This window comes from Dipodomys merriami, unplaced genomic scaffold (assembly GCF_024711535.1).
Source record: "Dipodomys merriami isolate MVZ:Mamm:240054 unplaced genomic scaffold, mDipMer1.0.p SCAF_52, whole genome shotgun sequence".
NCBI classification, from domain to species: Eukaryota; Metazoa; Chordata; class Mammalia; order Rodentia; family Heteromyidae; genus Dipodomys; species Dipodomys merriami.
Window position 1 is genome coordinate 1,329,564 of NW_027206091.1, and position 24,903 is coordinate 1,354,466.

Below are 24,903 nucleotides of genomic sequence, written 5' to 3' on the forward strand. Positions count from 1 at the left end.
TGATTATTGGCTTATAAACAATGATAGGACTGATTTTTCAAAGAGAAAGTACGCATACTTGTAAGAAACTGAGAAAACTTCGTGTTGAAATTTCTTAGAAAAACATTGCCATTCCACAAATGAGAAATGTAGTTGATACTTACTACATTGTTCTTGTATTTGATACTGGAAAGTTAGCCACCTGTTCCATTCTTGAAATAATATAAGAAGATTTAGTCACCGATTGACAATGACAATTATATATGCCTATTATTCTTCCTTTTGTTATTAGAAAAAGTGACTTACACAACTTGTGCAAATTACATACTCCCTCTAGAAGAAATGATATTTACATTTTCGACTACATATTGCTCTCTAAGAGATATGACAATTATTTTTAGTTTGAAATTCTTTTTACCCTAGAAAGATGGAAAGAGCAGGGAAAAAACAGTCTTACCAGGCTTCTGTGGTTGTCAGAAGACATGCTTAGAAACACACCCAAACATGAAAACATAGAAAAAACCTCAGGTTGAGGTCACTGACCAAACTAATTTGAAGTAGATGTGTGTGTGGGTATTCTCTATTTGTACAGTTTTATTAAATAGAATTTTCTTCTAGCTAATTTTGGACTCAATTGTACAAAAATGCTATGGATGTCAAGGAAAAAGTAAAACCATTTTAGTGTCTCAAATTTCCACAGCTTTGATCTTACATGGACTGAATTTCATTCTTTAATTACATATACCCCAAGAAATAGATCTGAATATATATACTTTTCACCATAATATAGAAAAATACAGTTAAAATTTTCCACATTTATGCATCTATTTTTCCTAGATTTTAAATGAAAGTAAGAAAAGTTTGAATATTAGAATGTAAACATAGGTAACTGAACTGATTTTTATTAAGTATAACAAATCTTAGGAAAAAGTCCAATTTACTTATTTTGGTCCGCCTCAAAATCCAATCTATTCATTAATTGTAATATGTAATTCAAAATAAAAGGAGTATAAAATGTTTGCTTTTAAAAAATCACTAAAAATATTAAATGTCTAAAAATCAATTACATAAAAATTTCAGTTGGAAAATTTAAAATTCCTACAGGTGATGTATTCACTAGCCCAGACTTCTACACAGTAATGAGGATGAGGACTACTTTCATAAGCAGTTGCACTTCCCATTAGCAGGGAAGATCCAGACTTATCTGCACCTGCCACAAGGTTTTGCTGATGCCTTGTATTTTGGTCCTAACATACTTATAAAATTGTTACATTATTTCTGATAAATATTAAGTCCTTTCAATACTGAATTGTTTCTGACATATATATATATATATATATATATATATATATTCCTTAGATACTTTACATTCAAAATCGTTTATTCTTCCTTGAATTGCATAAAGTCATACCATACAAGTAGCATATCAAAAAGACAAAAATTATAAAATAAAATTCCATAGGTAATTTTATATCCATAAGTTCTTTAAAACAAAAATGTCTGAAGTTAACAAGTGGTAATTATTATTTTGTGTATATAAGTTAAATTTAAGTGATTACATACCTTTTAGGAACTGAAATGAAATAGTCACTAGTAAAAACAAATACAAAACTTATAAACGTTTGATGAAACCATACCAACCTTTGATGCGATACTATAATATTCAACAAATCTTGCATTTATCCATGATTTTGAATGGGGATCTCCCAGGAATTCAATGTGATATTGTTCAACGTTTCCATCCAAGTCATAGTTTACATAATTTTCTTGAAGAGGATCAGGGCAAAGTACCCCTGGCCAACTTTAAAATATACATTTTAATTATTTTAATGCTTCAAAAAGGCAAATATCAATACATATGGCAAAATTACTTATTAGTCTTTTCCTCTGAATTTTAATGACTATTTCACAAAATATTAAATTTGTTTAATTACATTTTTAACCAATATGGTATTCATTTGATACAAGAAATAAATTGTACCATTGTAACTATAAAAAATTTTGAAATAGAGACAAATTTAAGGCATAGATAAAATATGAAGACTGTGAAATGAAAAAGTTCCAGAATCAGTGATACTTAAGGACTGACAAGAGGAAAAATAAGACTATCATATAAAGGTTTATCAAAGATTTGAATACAGGGTGCGAGGGAGACTATGGTCAACAAACTTTATGTAAAAACATGAAAATGCAGCAGGGAAGCTTGCTAGACTAGTTTGGAAAGTAGGACGGTAGAGAGGAAAGTATTGACCAAGGAAGTGACTATGATCAAGATTTATATGTTAAAATGAAACCTCCTTATATACCTCATGTATGCTAACAAAAAGGATTATCTAATTTTAGAAATACAAATGTTTAATTTCCAAGATGTTAACTCATTTTCATGGCTTCTACCAAACTAGAGAATGCTGATACTCTCTGAGTATGGACTGACACAATACACTTACAGTTTAAACTATTGTAACACTTTGGCATACAAGTATAAAAGAAAAAGTGAATATTAAGCTCCACAGTTATATATTATCCTTTTTACCACTTGTTCCATAGGCAAGAATCAATTTGCTTAAAATATTCAGCTCTAGCTCTAAAATGTATCCTTTGTTTTCTAAAAAATAGCTGTTTTTAAAAGGTTTTTCCTGCCTCTATTGAGGTGATCATATAAATTTTGTCTTTGATTCTGTTTACATGTAATTTTACATATTGAGCCATCCTCACATCTTGGGCATATTGAGCCATCCTCACATCTCTATAAAGAAAGATCATAGTGTATGACCTTTTTAATGTGTTGTTGAATTGTTTGCAAGTATTTTATTAAGAATTGTTGGGATTTGGGCTGGGATGTAGCTCAGTGGCAAAGCGCTTGCCTAGCAAGTGCAACATCCTGGGTTCGATCCCCAGTACCAAAAAAGAAAAGACAAAAAAAAATAATTGTTGGGATTGGATGCATGGCTCAGTTGGTAAAGCACTACACAATGCACAAAAACATCAAGTACTGAGTTTGAGTCTCAGAACAACAGAAAAAGGAATTATTGTGTCTACATTCATTTAAAAACTGGTTTATAATTTACTTTTAGGATTGCATCCTTGTCTGGATTTTGGCATTATAGTAAGACTGGACTCATAGAATAAATTTTGTGAAGTTCCCTCTTTTTTTATTTAAAAACTTTTTTTTTGTTTTTTTGGGTCCGGTCGTGGGGCCTGAACTCTGGGCCTGGGCACTGTCCCTCAGCTCTTCAGCTCAAGGCTAGCGCTCTACCACTTGAGCCACAGCGCCACTTCTGGCTTTTTTCTTTTTTCTTATGTGGTGCTGAGGAATCGAACCCAGGGCCTCATGCATGCAAGGCAAGAGCTCTACCACTGAGCCACCTTCCCAGCCCTTATTTAAAAACTTTTAAGACGTTAGAAATAAAAGGAATGTACCTCAATACAAAACAGGATGTATATAACAAACCTATGACTAACATCGTACTAACTGGAAAAAAACTACAGCATTTTATCTGAAGTTGGAATGAGATAAGATAACCTAATCTTATTCAATTGAGTACGGGAATTCTAAGTCAGAACAATAAGCAAATGGAAAAAGATGTTCAAGTCCTAAAGGAAGAAATCAAATTATTCCAATTTAAAAATGGTACAATCTTATATTTAAAATACCTAAAGACTTCACCAAGACATATCTATATCTGGTCAACACTTTAGGCAGCATATAAAGATATAAAATAAATATAAAAATTTGTATATACCAACGATGAATATGATAAAGAAATCAGACAAAAAGCTCTACTTATAATCTCAAAAACAAAACAAAACAACCCAACCATGGGAAAGACCTCTACAGTGAAACTTATAAAAACTTGAAGAAAATAACTGAAGATACTAAAAGATATTAAAAAAAAAAAAAACAACTCCCAGCCGGGTACTGGTGTAATCCTAGCTACAGGTGCACTCCTGTAGTCCTAGCTACTCATGAGGCTGAGATCTGAGGATCATGGTTCAAAGCCAGCCTGGGCAAGGAAAGTCCGTAAGACTCCTATCTCCAATAAACCACTAGACAACTGGAAGTGGCACTGTGGCTCAAGCAATAGAGTGCTTGCCTTGAGCTGAAGAGCTGAGGGATAGCGCCCAAGCCCAGAGTTCAAGCCCCGCAACCGACCAAAAAACAAACAAGCAAAAAAAAGAAACACTCCCATGTTCACAGATTAGCTGAATACTGTGAAAATGGCTATAGTATTAAAACCCATCTATATTCAATATAATTCTCATCAAAATTCTCATCAAATGTCATTCTTCACAAAAAAGAAAACTAAGTCCTAAAATTCATATTGAAGCATAAAAATTTTTGAATAAAAAATTCTATCTTGAACAAAAAGGCTAACACTGATGGTATCACAATACTAGACATCAAATTAAATTACAGAGCTAACAAAAATAGAGTAACAAAAACAGCTTGGCCTTGGCTTAAAAACAGACAAGGTTATCAATAGAACAAGAGCTCCCTCCCACAAACAACACAAACAATAATGATTTGGTCTTTGACAAAGGAACCAAAAAGTATGTTAAAGAAAAGACAGCTTCTTCAACAAATGGTATTGAGAAAACCATACCAACATGTAAAAAAAAAAAAAAAAGAAACTAGACACTTTTAGCCTAAAGAAAAATCAAATCAAAATGGATTGAAGACCTTAAATGTAAGACCTAAAATGCTGACACCATCAGAAGAACATAGGGAAAACACTGAAAGATATAGTATATGCAGTTATTTTCTGAATAGTATTTTACTTACCAAATAAAATATTAAATTTAAAAGCCTCAAAGGAAACAATTACCAGAATCAAGATATATCCCACAGATTACAAGAAAATCTTTTTTTTTTTAATATTATTTTATTTTATTTGAGAACATACTGTACAGAGGGGCTACAATTACATGGGCAGGATAATGCATACATTTCTTACCAACCATTGCAGCCTCCTCCTTTGTTTACCCTTCACCTCCCTTGCGAGCCTCCCCCCACCCCCCACCCAATTATACCCCCCTCCCCCCCCCCACCGACATTGTAAAGCTGGTTTTGACATGACATTTTGTACTTCTCATTGTTGCAACAGGTCCACCTGAATCCTTAAACGACTTGTTTGCCCCCATCTCCTCCACATCAAATATAGTGTAAGCGGGGGTTACACTGTGGGGGAGGGACATACAAAGCAACAAAGAAATAATCTTATAAATGCGTTAGAAACATATGCATGAAAGAAACGAAAACATTAAAATACATATTTAAGGGTTCATTTTCCTAACATCACATTATCTGACCTTTTCTGCTTGACTCATACCTATACTAGATATTGCAAATAAGGGAAACCATGGGACCTATGCTTCTTTGGGCCTGGCTTACTTCACTTAATATAATTTTTTCCAAGCCTTTCCATTTCCTAACAAATGGGGAAATGTCATTCTTTCTGATGGAGGCATAGAATTCCATTGTGTATATATACCACATTTTCTTGATCCATTCATCTACTGAGGGGCATCTGGGTTGGTTCCATATCTTAGCTATGGTAAATAATGCTGCAATAAACATAGTTGTGCTGGTAGCTTTAGTGTGGTCTTGTTTGTAAACATTTGGGTAAATGCCCAAAAGTGGGATTGCTGGATCATAGGGGAATCTATGTGAAGTCTTTTGAGGAACCTCCATACTGCTTTCCAAAGTGGTTGAACAAGTTTACATTCCCACCAACAATGAAGTAAGGATCCTTTCTGTCCACATCCCCTCCAGCATCTGTTGTTGTTAGAGTTCTTGATTTTTGCTGTTCTAACTGGAGTGAGGTGATATCTCAATGTTGTTTTGATTTGCATTTCTTTTATGGCTAGGGATGTTGAACATTCCTTCATGTGTCTATTGGCCATCCTTCTTTCTTCTTCAGAGAAGCTTCTCTTTAAGTCTTTCGCCCACTTATTTATTGGGCAGTTGTTTCTTTGAGGATTTGTTGTTGGGTGGTTTAATTTTTTGAGTTCCAAGTATATTTTAGATATGAGACCCTTGTCCGTTGTATAGCTAGTAAAGATCTTCTCCCAATCTGTAGGCTTTCTATTGATCTTGCTAGCTATGTCACTTGCCCTGCAGAAGCTCTGCAACCGTATGCAATCCCATTTGTCCAACCTTTCTTTGATTTGTTGTGTTTCCGGGTCTCTATTCAGAAAATTTCGGCCTGAGCCAAGGAGACCTAAGGTTTCTCCTATTCCATCCTGTAATGTTTTCAGAGTGTCTGCTTTGAGTTCAAGGTCTTTGATCCATTTGGAGTTGATTCTGGTGCAGGGTGATATATAAGGATCTAGCTTTAGTTTTCTACATGTAGTTAACCAATTTTGCCAGCACCATTTACTGAAGAGGCTGTCTTTCTTCCATTCTATTGTTTTAGCTTCCTTATCGAAGATTAGATGGCTATAGGTCTGTAGGTTCATTTCTGGGTTTTCAATTCTATTCCATTGGTCCTGAGGTCTGTTCTTATGCCAATACCAAGCTGTTTTGATTACTATGGCTTTATAGTAGAGTTTGAAATTTGGTATTGATATTCCTCCAGCAGTGTTCTTTCCGTTGAGGAGCATTTTTGCTCTTCGGGGTCTTTTATTGTTCCATATGAATTTTTGGATTGCCTCCTCTATTTCCTTGAAGAATGAGGGTGGAATTTTGATAGGTATCCTGTTGAATTTGTAGATAGCCTTGGGAAGTATTGCCATTTTCACGATGTTAATCTTGCCAATCCAGGAGCATGGGAGGTTTTGCCATTTTTTAAGTTCTGTGTTGATTTCCTTTGTCAAGATTTTAAAGTTTTCATCATAGAGGTCCTTCACTTCTTTGGTTAAGTTAATTCCTAGGTATTTTATTTTTTGTGGGGCTATTACAAATGGAGTTGCTTTCCTAATTTCAGCCACACTTTTCTCATTGTTGGCATATAGAAAAGCCATTGATTTTTGGGGGTTAATTTTATAACCTGCTACTTTGCCAAAGTTTTGAATCAGCTTGAGTAATTTGGGAGTGGAGTCCATGGGATTCTTCAAATACAAGATCATGTCATCTGCAAAGAGGGAGAGTTTTATTTCTTCTTTCCCTATTTGGATCCCCTTTATGTCTGCATCTTGTCTTATTGCTGTAGCTAGGCATTCTAATACTAGATTGAAGAGAAGTGGAGAGAGTGTGCATCCTTGTCTCGTTCCTGAGTTAAGAGGAAATGGCTTTAGTTTTTCACCATTGAGTATAATGCTGGCTGTAGGTCTGTCATATACAGCCTTTATTGTATTGAGGAATGTTCCATGGATTCCTAATTTTTCCAGAACCTTCATCATAAAGGGGTGTTGGATCTTGTCAAATGCTTTTTCTGCATCTATTGAGATAACCATGTGGTTCTTATTCTTGCTCCTGTTGATGTGATGAATAATATTAATTGATTTGCGTATATTGAACCAGCTTTGCATCCCTGAAATGAATCCTGTTTGATCATGGTGTATGATTTTTTGGATGAATTGTTGAAGTCGATTGGCCAAAATTTTGTTGAGAAGTTTTGCATCAATGTTCATCAAAGAAATGGGTCTATAGTTCTCTTTCTTTGATGAGTCCTTGCCTGGTTTTGGGATGAGGGTTATGATGGCTTCATAGAATGTGTTCGGTAGTGAGCTTTCTCTTTCAATTTCATTGAAGAGGTGGAGGAGTATTGGTGTGAGCTCTGCTTTGAAGGCCTTGTAAAATTCCGCTGTAAAACCATCTGGTCCTGGACTTTTCTTAGCTGGGAGGTCTCTTATTGCTGTTTCTATTTCAATGCTTGATATGGGCCTGTTAAGCTGGTTTAACTCATCTTGGTTTAGTTTTGGCATGTCAATATTTGCTAGGAAAAGGTCCATTTCTGTCAAGTTCTCAAACTTATTAGCATAAAGTTTTGAGAAGTATTCCCTTATAATGTTCTGAATCTTGGTTGTTTCTGTGGTGATGTTTCCCTTCTCATCTCTGAGTTTATTAATTTGGGTGTGTTCTCTCCTTTTTCTGATTAGATTTGCTAAGGGTCTGTCAATTTTGTTAAGTTTTTTGAAGAACGAACTCTTTGTTTTGTTGATTCTTTCTATAGTTTTTTTGGATTCTAATTCATTTAATTCTGATTTAATTTTGATTATTTCTTTCCGTCTACTGGATTGGGGTTTATCTTGCTGCTCTTTTTCAAGGAGGTTTAGATGTGTCATTAAATTGTTAGTTTCCGATCTCTCCAATTTGTTGATGTAGGAGCTCAGAGCTATAAACTTGCCTCTGAGTACTGCCTTTGCTGTGTCCCAGAGGAGCTGGTAATTTGTGTGTTCATTTTTGTTGAATAGCATGAACATTTGAATTTCCTTTCTAATCTCTTCCATGACCCACTCATGATTCAGCAGTGTGTTGTTCAGCCTCCATGTGATACCGGACTTTCTTTGGTGGCTTTTGGTGTTGAGTTCTAATTTTATTCCCTTGTGGTCAGAGAGAATGCAAGGTATAACTTCAATGTGTCTGAATTTAGACAAGTTTGCTTTGTGGCCTAAAATGTGGTCTATTTTAGAAAACGTTCCATGTGCTGCTGAGAAGAACGTGTATTCTGATGCTGCTGGGTGAAATGTTCGGTAAATGTCTGTTAAGTCTAGTTGATCTATGCAGCTGTTTAGATCTGCGGTTTCTCTGTTGAGTTTTTGCCGAGTTGATCTATCTAGTGGGGAGAGTGGTGTGTTAAAATCCCCAACAATTAATGTCTTTGGATCTATATGGGATTTGAGGGAACGTAGTGTTTCTTTGATAAATTTGGGTGCTCCATTGTTTGGCGAATAGATATTTAGAATTGTAATATCCTCCTGAAGGAGAGATCCTTTAATTAGTATGTAGCGACCTTCTTTATCTCTTCTCACGAATTTTAGTTTGAAGTCTATTTTATCTGATATTAGGATTGCAACTCCCGCCTGTTTATGAGGGCCGTTTGATTGGTAGATTTTGTTCCAGCCTTTAACATTGAAGATGTGTTTGTTTTTACGGGCAAGATGTGACTCCTGCAGGCAGCAGATAGAAGGGTCTTGTTTTTTAATCCAACTAGACAGTCTATGTCGCTTAATTGGAGAGTTCAGTCCGTTAACGTTAAGAGATAGTACTGAGAGGTATTTGGGAGTTCCTGCCATGTTATCCACCTTCTTGGGGGCTGCGAAAACTGGGTTCTTCCTAAGGTTCTTGGATTCTCAGTTTGGGTGCAGTTTCTTGGCCTTTGTTGCGGTCTTGTTGGTTTTCTATGTGTAGGACATCTTTAAGAATCTTTTGTAGGGCTGGTTTGGTGGAGATGTATTGTTTCAATTTTTCTTTGCTATGGAAGGTTTTTATTTGGCCTTCAGTTATGAAGGAGAGTTTAGCTGGGTACGGTATTCTTGGTTGATAATTATTTGTTTTTAGGGCATGGCATACGTCATTCCAGGCTCTTCTTGCTTTGATTGTCTCTGCTGAGAAATCTGAAGTAATTCTAATTGGTTTCCCTTTGTAGGTGATTACCCTTTTCTCCCTGACAGCTTTAAGGATCTTTTCCTTGGTCTGGGTTGATCCTGTGTGGATTATAATGTGACGGTGGGATGTCCTATTCTGGTCTGGTCTATTTGGGGTTCTAAAAGCTTCTTGTATCTGAATAGGCCTATCTTTTTGTATGTTTGGGAAGTTCTCTGCTAGGATCCTGTTAAACAAATTTCCTAGACCATTAACTTCTGTTTCTAGGTGCTCCTCTACACCCATTATCCTTAGATTGGGCCTTCTGATGGTGTCTTCCAGGTGTTGGATAGACCTATCATATTTCTTGGACTTGTCTTGGATGGTTGTATGTTCTTTCTCTATAATATCTAGGCTGTCTTCAATCCCTGAGATTCGATCTTCTGCATGGTCTAACCTGCTGTCAAGACTCTCTACTTTGTTTTTTATCTCTTTTCCTTCTAATTGGTCAGCTTTGATGGCTTCAAGTTCTTTGTTGAAGCTCTGTTTTAGGTCTTGTATGAATTTCTTTACTTCCTTAATTTGGTGTTCAGTGTTTGTTCTCAAATCACTTAGTTGATTGGTTATGGTTTCTTTGGACTCCCATTCCTTCTGTTGGGTTCCATTCAGCATTCCCTTTTTGGTCTCCCTGACTTCCTTCAGCTCTTTGTTAATGAATTCCATGAATGCCTTTAGTGATCTTTGTGTATTCTCTACCTGGTCTCTCAATTCCTGAATTACTCTTTGATTAGCTTCTTCCCGTCTGTGGGATTCCTGCAGTTCTCTTTCTTCCCGTTCGTGGGAATCCTGCAGTTCTCTTTGAGTGTTCTCTGCCTGCTCACGCCATTCCTCCCTTTCTCTTTGAGCATTCTCAAGTTGTTCACGCAAATCCTGTATCAGTTTTTGAGTAGCTTCCTCACGGTTATGATATTCCTGTATAAACTTCTGGGATGCCTCCTCTCTCTCCCTATCACGCTCATACAGAGTCCTTTGTAAGTTGTCAAACTTCTCATTTATCATGTTTGCTATTAGTGTTTGTAGAGCTATTTGGGAACTCTCCTCTGGATTATTCTTTATCTGTTCTAATCCCTGATTATCAAGATTGGGAATTGAGATACCCGAATTTGCCATTTTTCTTATGTTTTTCCGGCTTACTCAGCCCATTTGAGATGAAGATTGCACCAGTTTTATGCTAGAACACTATCTTAAGGCAACCATCAACCAAAGTTTGTGTTTGTACAGTCAATAGTCTACAGATACAATCTAGTTCAACAGATACATCTATTCAACATCAAACAATTGTATGTTAAAGTACTTCGAACCGCAGAAAAGAATTTGGAAAACCAGAAATTATTAGGATTAGGGAGAGATGTGGGTAAAAAATAGGACTAGATTGGTGTGGGGAGGCACAGGGAGAGTTAACTATGTCCTAATCACAATGCAGGAAATGGGTTGGGTAGGATGCAAGTAGCGAGAGAGAGAGACCAGAAAAAAAATAGAAACGTAAAAATTAATGTTATTATAGAAGTTAAAAGACCGTCTATTTAGAGAGGAATGTGAATATGTTCCGAGAAGGGGAGGGACATAGAGGAGATGTGAAAAACTTTAAGGATGGGAAAGGGAGAAGAAAAGATCAGAAGTTCAGTAGAGCTAGACAAAAAACAAAAAGATAATTAAGAAAGAAAGAAAAAGAGAAAGAAGACAAGAAAAGAAAGGAAAACGCTCATTCACATATTCCTAAAATAAAAATTATAAGATGAGAAAAAAAAAAGTTACTGGAAAACAATTATTTTTTCAGAAGAGGCAAAAATTAAAGATTAATAAAAGTTTTAGAAGGGAAATATATATATATATATATATATATATATATATATGGTAGCAAAAAACAAAAAACAAGCAAAAAAAGAAAAGAAGAAGAAAAAAAAAAGAAAAAAGAAAAAAAAGTCTTTTGATTTTTTTTTTTTTGGGGGGGGAGGAGTGGGAAGAATCCTGTATCTCCCTTTTGTCTCTAACCAGTCTCTTGTTGGAGTCTCTGGTCAGCTTGAGGTCCTGTGGCTTGATTGGTTTCTTAAGTCGGTTGGTTGGAAGAGGCAGAAAAATGCTCTGCTTTACCCAAGATTTTGAGATCCCCCTCCCAGGTTAGTTTTCTGGGAGGGTGATCTGCTTTGAGAGTCACAAAAGAGGGGGATGTGGTGATGGGGCTAGGTTCTGGGTAGAGTTGAGGCCTTTCAACAAACAGTAGCTTTTCCCTGGTTTCCCTGGGGCTATTTTGTGATAAAGCTCACAGCGCCCAGCCTGGAGCCATTCTCAGGGTTTCTGTTTTTCAATTGATTGTGGTGGCTGCTAGAGGGAGGGGCAGCCTCTGGCTCTGGTTACCCAGTGAGGCAAGGCACTCCAATGTCTGGCGCCTGAGCTATGTGGCTTTTCCCTGGATGGTGCTTAGTCTGGCAGGTCACTTCGCCGTTAAGTTCTTGTGACCTGCTAAATGACTCGTTTTATTCCAAGGCCTGAGCTGGAGCTAGCAGCTCCTCCGAGCTTTGTCGGTATCCAAGATGGAGATCACCGGTGCTGGGGGGGAGGGGTAGCCTTCCCTCCTCTGCTTCCTGAGAAGGAGCGAGGATGTCGGGCTTGTACTCACGCCGAGTCTTGGATCCTGGGTCGTCTCTGGTCTGCAAACAGCAGGATAAAGATTTCCGCTCCTTGTCGGTTCTTGTTGGTGTTGAGTAGAATCCGCTCGTCCGCTGCGTCTGGCTCCTTCATCCCCGACTCTCTGTGTCTCAGGTATGACCCCGCGGCGGTGGTCGCCGCCGCGACCCTGCCGCCGTAGCGGCAGCTGATGTGTTTCCTTGGCTTCCCCTCTCTTGTCTAACTCTCTGTCCTGTGATGGCACACTTGGTGTGATTCTCTGGCTTAGGACTGTTCACTAGAACTCTAAAATTGCTTTCTATGCGAGAGCTTGTTCAGATTCCAGCTTCTCCTCCGCCATCTTCCCGGAACTCTCCAAGAAAATCTTTTGACAGATTCAAAATATCAAACAAAATGACAGAGAGGCTCTCTCTTACCCAAGGCAAAAGGAAATCAGCAAGGAAAAATAAACAGATTCTGGCAAAGATGTGGGACAGTGTGTGTGTGTGTGTGTGTGTGTGTGTGTGTGTGTGTGTGTGTGTGTGTGTGTGCGCGCGCGCACGCACGCGCGCCTGTCATGTGTGTGTGTGTGTGTGTGTGTGTGTGTGCGCGCGCACGCACGCGCGCCTGTCATGAAACTTGAACTCAGGGTTGGTTGCTGTCCCTGAGATTCTTTTTTCTCAAGGCTAACACTCTACCACTTGAGCCATAGCACTGCTTCTGGCTTTTTCTGAGTAGTTTATTGGGTATAATAGGTTCCCAGGCTGGTTTTGAACCACTATCCTTAGATCTCAGCTTCCTGAGTAGCTAGGAATATAGGTGTGAAACACCAGTGCCTAGTGCAAAGGAAACTTACACACTTCTGGTGGGAAAGTAAACAACTACTACCACAACCACTGTGGGAATCAGAAGTTTTATCAAAAAAACTAATAGGAGACTTGTGTTATGATCCTTCTATATTGAACTTGGGTATATATCCAAAGAAGTGTAAATCAACATAAACAATACCTGCACATCCATGTTTACCATAGCATTATATATGTACAAATGCCAAGCTAGGAAATTAACTCGAACTGATATAAAAGAAATACATAAAGAAAATGTTTTATCTACACCATGAAGTCATGTAGTGTAATGAATTATGTAATTTTCAGGAAAATGAATGGGGCTAGAAATTATCATGTTAAGCAAAATAAGCTAGATTTAAAAAGTTAAGTATTATTGCACATTTTCTTTTATGTAGAATCCTCACTGTTCAGGTGGCTGAGATCAGAGGATCATGTTCAAAGCTAGCCAGGGAAACAAAGTCCATGAGACTCTGATCTCTAATAAACTACCCAAAAGCCTGAAGTAGAGATGTGGCTCAAATGGTAGAATACTAACCTTGAACACAAAAGCTCAAGGATAGCACTCAGGCCCTGAGTTCAAGCTGCAGACCAGCACCAATAAAAAAGGGAGGGGGGATGGTATGATAAGAAATTAATATGAGAGGGGGTGGGGGGAGAATGGGATGAGAAGGGGAAACAAAGGAGGAGGCTACAATGCTTGAAATGTACTCATTATCTTGCCCATGTAATTGTAACCCCTCTGTACAGTATTTTCACAATTAAAAAAAAGAAAAAAAGAGAAAAGAGAAAAAAGAAATGAATATGATCACAGTACATTATGTGCAAGTGTGAAAATTTCATCATGAATCCAATTAGTTTTCATGATTATAATATACTATAAAAAAGAACCTTTTTTTAAAAAAAAGAACAAAATGATGATAAAGCAGGAACAGTAAAATTGGGGCTGTAATACAAAAGGTACAATTTATTAAGAAAAAGTAATTTAGAGTTTACTTAAATAAAAAACAAATGCCCCAAAAAAGATATTGTCACTGTGACTCTCCTTTCCTTCCATTCCCCGGACCAAATCAATCTCAACAGAATTCACTGATCCATTGGACACATGTACACAAAGTATTTCCACTATATTCACCATCTCTTTTCACTTTTTTCCATTCCAATAGTACTTCCTTTCCTAATTCCCCTCAACAGTCCCACAGTTGCAAATTTTTTATGTGTGTACCTGTATGCGTGCATAATTCTCTGTGTGTTTACAAGTATGCTTATTGTATAGATTCCACATACACATCTGGGAGAAAAAAAATCCTTCTGAACCATCATTTGATTAACATTATGATTTCTAGTGACCACATGAATTTACTTATTATAGTGAAAATTTTTGAAAGGTTCTATTTACAGTCTTCTATAAATGAAAAATGTACCAGAAAAATCTATTTATATCAATTAATGTACCTCTATTGAATCAACCTGCATACCTAGAGTCAAACTATCTTGATATGGTATATCATTTTGAGATTTCTTTTAGAATTTTTTTTACAATAGGTAGGATGACCTATTATTGGTGAATGTGGGGCACAAAAAGGAGGGGTAAAAATGCTCGATAAAAAATGTACTCATTACCTTACTCATGTAACTGTACATGTAAGTCTGTACAACATCTTTACAATAAAATGAAATTTTAAAAAAGTCTCCACTACTATTGTGCTGGGATCTGTACTTTTAAGTGCAGTAGTATTTGTTTAATGAAGGTAGATGCAGCAATATTTGGCACCTAGATGTTAGCCATTGTATTTCCTCTTGATGGATTGTTCTCTTTTTTCTGTCCCTTCTGACTGATTTTATTTGAAGTTTACTTTTCAGATATGAAACTGCCTGCCTTTTGAGTTTGTTTGGTCGCTAATGTTTGTTTTTATCAGTAAGATTTTTTTTTTGTCGGTCATAGGTGCTGAACTCTGGGCCTGGGATCTGTCCCTCAGCAATTCAGCTCAAGGCTAGTGCCCTACATCTTCAGCGACAGTGCCTCTTCTGGCTTTTTTTCTGCTTATGTGGTGCTGAGGAGTCGAACCCAGGGCCTCATGCATGTGATGCAAGCACTCTACCATTGAGCCAATTTCCCAGCCAAGAAAAATTTTTATAGGTAACAAATGATCAGATTTGCTTCTTAATCATTCTTCCATTCTTTGAGTTTTTTTACTGGAGAACTGAGACCATAGGCATTCGAAATGTTTTTGATTTTTCTCATGAAGATTTTTTTCATAGAAATGTAAGTTCAGATAAAAGCACAGGTCATTAATAAATTTTACAGTGAAAAAATATTGGGGAGTAATATTTTCTATATAAAATAAGTAGTAATTACCTATGTATAACTATCTCTATGAACTCTATATGCTTTATAGTTTTGACAATATATAAAAGCAATCAGTGGTAACTGACTGTCAAAGAGGGAATCAGGAGGAATACCTTGAGTTCTCTTTCCTCCCTTCTTACACTAATTTAGCTGGGGTTTCCCACAGCCCAGTAGAAAACCAAAAGGAATGAAACCTTGCTACTGATCAGCCTCTGAGGGCACAGAAAATGCTGGAGAGAGGCAGCATGTGAATCTCTAGGAGCAAATGAGAATGGCCAACACAAATTTGCAAAGTGCTTCCTGATCATCAATAATCTTTCACAGAAACCCATTTACCTCTCATACCTTGAAAGGAAAACTGAAGAAATAGGAAGCTCAAGATTTTCAGAGCTTCTCAATTGCCAATTTTAAACATAACAGAGCCAAAACTTAAGCTTCTTCAAATTCTATACATAGAATTTGTGCAGTGTATTTGAAGAAACTTGAATGTAAGAAAATGTAAGTAAATATATTTGAGAGATGCTTTGGAAAAAATGTTTATCTTCCCTATATAGGATCCCTTTATGTATCTTGTGTATCTTCTGGTTTTATGACAATAAATTGCTTCAGGTGTTTATTATGGAAATTTTCATTTGTCTTTCAGTTATGAATGGTAGCTTTGCTGAATAGAATAATCTACATTGGCACTCATTTTCTTTCAGTGTTTGAAATATATGATTCCATGTCTCTTTGTTTTTAAGTTTTCTATTAAGAAATCTGTTGGTATAGTGATGTGTTTGCCATTATATGTAATTGGGTGCTAATCTCCTTGAGCTTTCATTCTTCCCTTTCTGTATACTCAACATTTTACTTATAATTTGTCTTGGGGTTTTAGTTTCCTAATCTGATCTTATGTGTATCTTTACATCTTGTGTACCTCAATATCTATTTTTTCCAAAACACTGGAAATTTTCTCCTATGTTTTAAAACTGAAAATGATTTATATCCCTTTAGTTTGTACCTCTTCTTGCTTTATGCCTATAATTTGGGAGTGTCATCTTTTAATAGTGTCTCAGAGGACCTGAGTAATCCTTTCTTTCTTAAAAAAAAGTTTTTACTGCCATTCTTCATCTGACTGTTCTAATACATTCTTATTCTGAATCTCTTGTATTCTGATAATTAACATCCACAGAGACTTTCCACATTTTTTAAAGATTATAAAACTGGCTTATTGCAAAAGAAACTCAAGAATAACCAGTTAAGTTCTTATCCCCATGCTACCCAATACAAGCAAGAGGTGTTAACCAATTTCACATCAGGAACCAGGACACACAAGAAAGTATATATCCAGTCTGTAATTGGGAGAGAGAAAGAACCTTCACACCTCCACATAGGTACAGAAAACAGGATAAGGGCACAGCCCGGTCAGATACTGGTGGTGTGAAACATGGGTATAACCAGGCAAGTGCAGTGTGGGAGAGGAAGACTGCAGATTCTTGCATTGTATTGGAAAGATTGAAATTTTAGGAACAACTGTCTTTAGTGACAGCAAGATTCAAGTCTTTACTAAAAAGAAAGAAGTTCATCAAGTTTTATCCTTGTCCTATGAACTCTCCAAAGCCCACTCCCTCCTCGACACCTTCCACTGTCAGCTAAAGCAACCCTGCTGATAGATAAGATGTACTTTCTTAAAAATTTGACTTGTTGAGCTTTGCATTCCCAGAATTGCAATTTGAGCAATTTTTAGAATATCTGTGTCTTTGAGGTTCTCTTTCATATCTTGCATTGCTTCCTTATTCGTGTTTATTTGTATTCTCTTTGAATTCTGTTAGCTGTTTATACTCTTTGAATTCATTCATCACTTTATTGGTCATTTTAATATTCCTTTGAGTTCATTGGTCTTTCCCCCTCTTCACTATCCTTTGTATCCATAGCTAATGATCACTCTTGTAGCTTTTATAAGATTAGAGTTTATATGCCTAGAGGCCATTTCAAGCAGCTAAAACTCCCTAATAATCCTAAAATCTCCTATAATCTGAGTCTTTTCTTATGAATCATTTTCTTAAGATAGCTCTCAGACAACAGGATGGCTCTCATTGGCCAAGTGTTTTGAGCCATTTTCTGCATGCCTTTACCTAAGCATGCTCTCAGCTTGACCAAGTTAGAATGTGTCCAGATTTATGTTTGACTCTCAGTTGTTCTTTGTTTTAAATACAGCTCCCCAGGTAAAGCTTGTATTAGAATTTACCTGGCTGTAAGCTACTTACAAGAAGTTATGACAACCTGATCACTCTGGTTTTACCTATAATCTGAGTACTCTACTGGTGGAAGCTAGGTGCTTTTCTGGATGTGATCTACAGACAGTGAAAATGCTTTTACTCATACTGGAACAGGAGGTCCTGTCAAGATGGCACCTCCCTACTACTTTGGGACATATGTGAGTGAATATTTCTCTTGTCTAATGCTCACCTGTCATTCTTGGGAAGTCACTGACCAAAAAAATCCCTGCATTGAGGTTTGGGGTTTGTAAAGTGTATGGATTTATTCCAGAGCTGAATCTGCCACTGTCATAGAGGATGCCAAGTCTACATTGTAGTAAAGGCTTCATCCTCTTCTGCCTCTCACTGGCGAAGGTGGGACCAGAGCTGCAAATTGTTTCTTAATTTCCATTGTTTTCACTGCCTTTTGTTTTGCCACACTTTTTAGTTGTCCTATTTCTCTCCTGTGGTTCTCAGTACAGTTCCTCACTTAAAAAATTGTAAGTTAATTTTCTAATATTTTTTCTTATTTTTTTCTCATTTACAAAGTCTAACTGAAAAATTTTCTATTTTGTCATCTCTTATTCACTATATCCACTGGGCTTTCTTTTTGCCTTATATATTCTCAAATTGAGAATTAAAGAACATAAAAGCCTGGAAATATCAGTGGTGGAAAATAAGCCCCCAAACAGAAAAGAGTGATTAAAAAATAATCTTTATGCCAAGAGACCAATAGAAGAGCAGTTCAGTAAGATAAAAAAATTCACATGCTAACTTCTGTACTCCAGATACACATCAGGAAAAAAAAAATCTATGGCTCCACCAGCAAAGACTATTGATGATACTGGATTTCAAGTCATTCAGCAGTACTGAAGCATTTTGTCTGCCTCCACCCCTGACTCCAATTTGGCAAAGAAGTCCAAACAGGAGGATCCCCTTCCCCACCATGGTATCAGTGCAGATTACCTGAGAGTAGTAATTGGGTATCTTGAAGCTTCCATCCATGTTTGTAAGGAGTCTGAATTCTCACCTCTGTTTTTCTGTAAAAAGGCCCTCCTCTATGGGACTCAACAAAGGTTGAACAAAGCTGGACTTCCATTCCCACCTGGCCTTAATAAAGAGAGTTTTTAATCCCTCTGATGTAGTAGTAAAAGCAGAGTACTAAACTGATTTAAATAATATCCAAAATGAACACAAAGTATGGAAAATAAGTAGAAGATATGGATGAATATTTTATAACTAAAAATACAATAAAAAGCTCATGAGGTAATTTCAATGGTAGAATAAATATGACAGAGGAAAGCATAAGTGAAGTTAAGGTACAACAACCTGAATGATCTATATGAATAGCAAAGAGAAATAGACTGAGAAAAAGTCTAACTTTCTCTTCCTTTCTCAAAGAATGGTAAGATTTTTATGTAAAAGTACATAGGAAGACAAGACCACAGAAAAATCTAATATAAATGTATTATGGTAAAAATGATTAATATTCCTTGCAAAAATATGAAAGTTTACCATAGACACAAAGTTTTCAAAGAAATAAAAACTGGCCCTTAGATCTCAAGTTGAGATAAGAGAAATAGAAATGATAGTCAACATGATGAAAAAAGTAACATAAATTAGAGGTAGAAAAAATTAAAAATAAGTGATTAGAAATAAAGATTTGAAAGTGAAATTAGAAACAAATAAATTCATCCTTAAAAAGATTCTGAGAATGCATAAAACTAGTAAGACTACAACTCAATAGTTTACACAAAATAACACAAACCTTACCTTGGCCAGTTCTGTAATTTTACCAAAACCAGGCTGCCCAGAGGGAGCTGTGAATAGACAATTTTATATCCATTTTTATGAAGTTCAGACTCTTCAGGAAAGTCTTCTTCAGAAATTGAGCACTTATTGTATCTTGAATCATTGTTCATGTAGCAGTACCATGGTTCATTTTGATTAACTTTGATTGCATCCTCATTTGACAACAATCTCCACTTCAAACAACTTTCATTCTCACATTGAACCCATACTTTGTTTATGAACATATTATTTGCCCCTGGGGAGTCCATTACACAGTTACAATATATTCATGTATTTGTTGTCCAATTTTTAATAATTTCGTTTAATCTGAAAAACAGGAAAAGGTATATTAAGAATTAAGTAGTATAAAATTCAAACTAAAATCAGAAAAATACTGCCTCTTCTATATCTTGTAAAGGGTATATATGAGAACCACATTATCTTTTTACTTACCCAGAAACAAAGGAACAAAATAGAAATAACACTTGAGTTTTAAAAATGGTCCCAAATTCAAATTAAGAAAAAAAATTAATGTGATAGAAATAGTGGTGAGCTAATTTTTATTACCCTATTACACAGAACATATCTCATAGATATCCAATACTTTCTTAAGATAGGCTCTTACTATATAACCAAGTCCAGCCTCAATTTCTCCATTGTTTTACCTCATCGTCCTTAATACTAAGATTACTATCACACCCAAAGTCACTAGGTATTATTTGATAGTCTTACACATAATGTGTTTTAACACAGAAAGTTTAAGCTGATAAAAGTTTAAGTGCAAGAGATAGTACAAGGCAGATCTGAAATGTAAGTGTATGTAGCTCAGTTCTAAACTGTGCATTATCCACTAGACTATACTGTTCCTGGAGTACATATAAGGAAGTTGTTGATCCTTTTCTCTTCCAAAATGTCAGGAAAATTTAGTAAAATATTTCACATAAAAATTTAAGCATAATCCAAAAAATAATCTTGTTTATGCAGTTTTACCTTTCACATATAATTCAAAATTTTCTCAAGTTTTTTAAAAATATAATTTATTGTTATTAAGTATTGTACAGAGGTGTTACCATTTCACAATTCAATCAATGCATACATTTCTTCTTTGGACAATGTCATTCCTTCCTTCTGTTTCCCCTAGTTTTCCCCTCCCATTTCTGCCTACAAGACACATAGCAACATAGTATATACTGAATACTCTAATTGCATTTTCACACTTCCTCCCTCCCTTACTGCAAAATCCTTTTTGTATCCTCTAAGAAGCAGAACCCACTTTTTATCATGAGAATTAATTTATGTAAACAGAGTTATGGGTATCAGTTTCCCATATTTAAAATCAAGAATAATTTCTATGTATACTAAGAAATTAATGTAACTAAAAATACAAGTAAAACTAACAATATCTGTAATTTCCATGCTGGTATTGCTAAATTATTAATGGTGAAATTTTACATAACAAACAAAACAGATACATGTACTGTGACAGATACGACAGTTACTACAAAGAAAGATTTATTGTTTTACATGTCTACCAACAACATATTGTTTAAGTACATATTTACAGTAAGTCTTTATCATGGTAAATCATTAGCTTTTTCATATTCTATACATGTAAATATAATATTCATTGGTGTATATTAACTGTACAGATGGGATGGACTCTAATATTTCCATAAATTCATACATTAAAGTTTGATCAAATTACTCCTCTATAATTCTTTCTTGTATCCTCTTCCCATCTTTTCAAAAAATGTTATAACAAGAGCTATAATTCTATTTTCAATACATTTTAATACATTTATAAAATACTTCATTCATATTCATCCTTTTTGATATTCTCTTTTCATGTCCTCTCCCTTTTGAGATCTTCTTTCACCCACTCTCCACTGGTATCTACTCTAAGTAGTCCTTCCTATTTTCCAATCATGTCCTTTGTTTAATTAGATCTAGATTATTTTTCTCAGTCTAGCTTATTTCATCAACAATGATGATTCACAGTTTCATCCATTTCCCTGAAAATGACATAATTTCATTCCTCTTTTTTTTTTTTTTTTTTTTTGCCAGTTTTGGCGCTTAAACTTAGGGTCTGAGCACTGTCCCTGAGCTTCTTTTGTTCAAGGCTAACATTCTACCATGTGAGTCACGGCACATCCTCTTGGCTTTTTCTGTGTATGTGGTACTGAGGAATCGAACCCAGAGCTTCACGCATTCTAGGCAAGCACTCTACCACTAAGCCACATTCCCATCCCAATTTCATTCCTTTTTTAAAAATTTAAAAAACTTTTTTTAAAGTTAGTTGTGGGGCTTAAACATGGGGCCTGGACGCTGTTCTTGAGCTCTTTTGCTCAATGCTAGTGCTCTACCACTTTAAGCAATAGTACCATTTCCAGTTTTTTGAGTGTTTAATTGGAGATAAGATTTTCAGGGGGACTTTTTGGCCCCAGCTGGCTTTGAACCACAATCCTGAGATGTCAAACTCCTGGGTAGCAAGGATTACAGATGTGAGCCACTGGTACCTTCTTTTTGCCTGAATACTATTTCATTGTGTATATATAACACAATTTCTTCATCTATTCACTGGATGATCGACAGATTAATTCCACAGTTTGTCTCTTGTGAATAATGCTGCTATAAAAGCATGGCTATGAAGGCATCCCTATTATATGCTGCCTTAATATTCCTTTGAATCTATGTCCAGGAGTAGTATGGCAAGACCACACTGTAGTTCTAGTTATAGAATTTTGAGGGGAACTCTAAGCTATTTCCATAATGGCTACACTATTTTAAATCCTCAATAATTTATAAGGGTTTCTCTTTTTTTATTTTTACAATAGTTTTTATTATAAAAATACTGTACAGAGTATAGTTACATGAGCAAGGTCATGAGTATATTTCCTATCAAGCATTGTTACCTCCTCCTTTGTTTTTCCCCTACCTTCTCTTCCCTCCTACCTCCACAACTACATTCCTCTCCCCCTCCCCCCACAACCCTCCACCCCTTACTCATCTAAATTGTAAAGCTCGTTTTTCAATATAGTGTCTTGTACATCTCATTGTTACAATGGGTCAACCTGTATCCCTATTTAAGCATTTTGTTTTTTCACCTCCCAAGTGTATATACAAGATGCAGGGCACTGACATCAAATACAGGGGTTATACCATGGGGGAGGAACATACAAAGAAACAAAAAAAAAAATCACATGGTACATTATAAATACGTTAGGAATAATAGCAAGAAAGAAAAAACCACTTGTGTCCCTATCTTGGGGTTCCTTTAATTATGAATCTTCACCAATGTTAGATGTTGTTTGTTTTGTTGATGATTGGTATTCTGACTAGGGCAAATGGAATTACAAGTGTTTGAATTTGCATTTCCTTCATGGTTAAAAATGTTGAACCTTTATCCATATATTTATTGGTCTTCTTCTGAAAGGTGCAATGTTAGATAATTTACTTGGTCTCTTTGATTTTTTTTAATGAAGTCAGTCTTTGCTGGAACTTCTCTTTTAGAACTGCTTTTCATATATCTCACAGATTTGGATAGGTGGCACTTTAATTTGTTCTCAGAAGGATTTAAATTTCCCCTAATTGCTTCTGTGATCTATTCATACTTTAAAGCAGTGTCTACCCTTTATGAGATTATATATTTCTGTAGTTTACCTTATTATTGATTTCTAGTTTTATTCCATTTCGACCTGACGAGACAAGAAAAACATGATATTATTTAATTTTTGTATTTACAATTTCCTTATGACATAGAATGTGGTTACTTTTGGAGGATATCCAGTAAGATGTTAAAAAGAATGTGCATTTTTCACTTGTCAAAGGAAGTATAACTAAAGTATTCTTAAATATCAAGTCTACTTGATGTATGGCAAAACAACTCTGAAATCTCTAATTTTTGTGCATAGGAGAGGTGGATGATATAACTGTTGATGAGAATAAAGAACTAAAATCCCTATGGTTATATTTTTTTTTCTAGTAAGGAATGTGGAAGAATACTCCACGAAACTCCCAAACTTTATCGGAATCCAGACAGAGAAATCCAGCCTATAAGAAGTTCTTGGTAGGACCTTTTCCAATTCATTCCAGCTGCTCTGGTCCAGAAACATAATCAATTATGATAGCATCCAAATTGTACCTTGATAATCCAGGGCCGAAAGGTAATATGGAACTATAGAATTACAGAAGTCTATATTCAGAAGAGATCTCCCCACACACACTCATTCAGGGAGATATTTAAGGCAATATCAAAACTGACTATCTTCAGAGAAGCAAAGATAGGAGAACATAAAACAAGTAGACAATGAACAGCTAGCTATTCACATCTATTTTCAGAAAGATAGATTGATTTTTCTTTGTTTTGATTTGTTCATTTTTGGCTAATGAGTTCTATGTGGTTTTATTTCTGCTAATTTATTTATTACTTTTCATTTCGCCTTTGATTCTACTTCCAAAACATTCTGCATTTCCCAGCAACAATATTCCAGTTCTTTCTCACACTATTATTTCTTATGCTTTTTACATCACTTCCAGGTGTTTCCTTTTTCACATCATCCATTACATTGCCTAATATTTTAAATTAATTCTAACCCTTAAGCTCAAAGTTTATCATGTAAAAATAAAAATCTATTCTTTAACAATCATATTGGGAAAGAAGCAGTGCTTGAGGTATCAACTTGTTTCTTAATTCATTTAAATACTTGAGTTTTGCTTAATTTTAGACCTCATTGCTACAGTTAGTCAGCAATCTCTCATGTAAGCAGAATTAAAAGAGAAATTCATTCTGAATGATGCAGGAATGATAACACAGAAATGTATCAAAGCAGGGAAATAGCATGCATCTAACACCTCACAACAATCAATAAACAAATCCAGAGACAATGATGTGCCTGAAATATCAGATAAAGAATTCAAAATCCTACTTCTTAAAAAATAAAACATCAAAGACAATTTAAATAAGATCAAAGTCAATTCAAATAAACAGATAAAGTTTTCAACTCAAGTGGTACACAAAAAAGTCAGAAATCTGTCAGCTAGGAAATGGAAGTGTTGGGAAAAAACAAACAAAATTACAGAAATAAAAAATCAATAAATCAAGTAAAAACCATAGAAGATAGTGCCAGAAGATAAAATTAAGCAGAAAAAGACTATCAAAGATAGAGAAAAAGACTTGTAAAATAAAGCACTTAGAAAATAACCAAAAAGAAGCAGAAGCAGGAGGAGGAGGAGGAGGAATACAATCATAGCTTACAGGGCTCAAATCACATGGTCTGGAACTGAAACATAACCAGACTTAAGAACTCATAGAATATAATAAAAAAGGAGAAATACAACCTAAAGGCAAGAAAATCTATTCAATAAAAGGCATAATGTGTCTTTAATTTGGTAATGTATAGACAGACATGTATAGAAGGTAATCCAAAAAACAACAACAAAAAACAGAGAACAATATCATGTCACATCATAACTAAAATGCCTGTAATAGAAAATAAAGGATACCAAAAGCTTCACAAGAAAAGTATCAACTCATATACAAAGATAAATACCTAAGAATCACATTGACCTCTG

At 35.5% G+C, this 24,903-nt stretch overlaps 1 protein-coding gene across 3 annotated transcripts in view; it reads right to left on the reverse strand.

The window, feature by feature from the left end:
• Zcwpw2 (zinc finger CW-type and PWWP domain containing 2) overlaps positions 1 to 24,903 on the reverse strand; it is a 105,215-nt gene that overhangs the window by 47,494 nt on the left and 32,818 nt on the right. For all 3 annotated transcript variants that reach the window (XM_069998507.1, XM_069998506.1, XM_069998508.1), the window contains 2 exons: positions 19,315 to 19,659; positions 1,621 to 1,780 (listed from right to left, as the gene is read on the reverse strand). In XM_069998507.1, coding sequence (XP_069854608.1) covers positions 1,621 to 1,780; positions 19,315 to 19,601 — 447 coding nt within the window. In that variant the 5' untranslated portion in view covers positions 19,602 to 19,659. The remainder of the gene's footprint in view (positions 1 to 1,620; positions 1,781 to 19,314; positions 19,660 to 24,903) is intronic.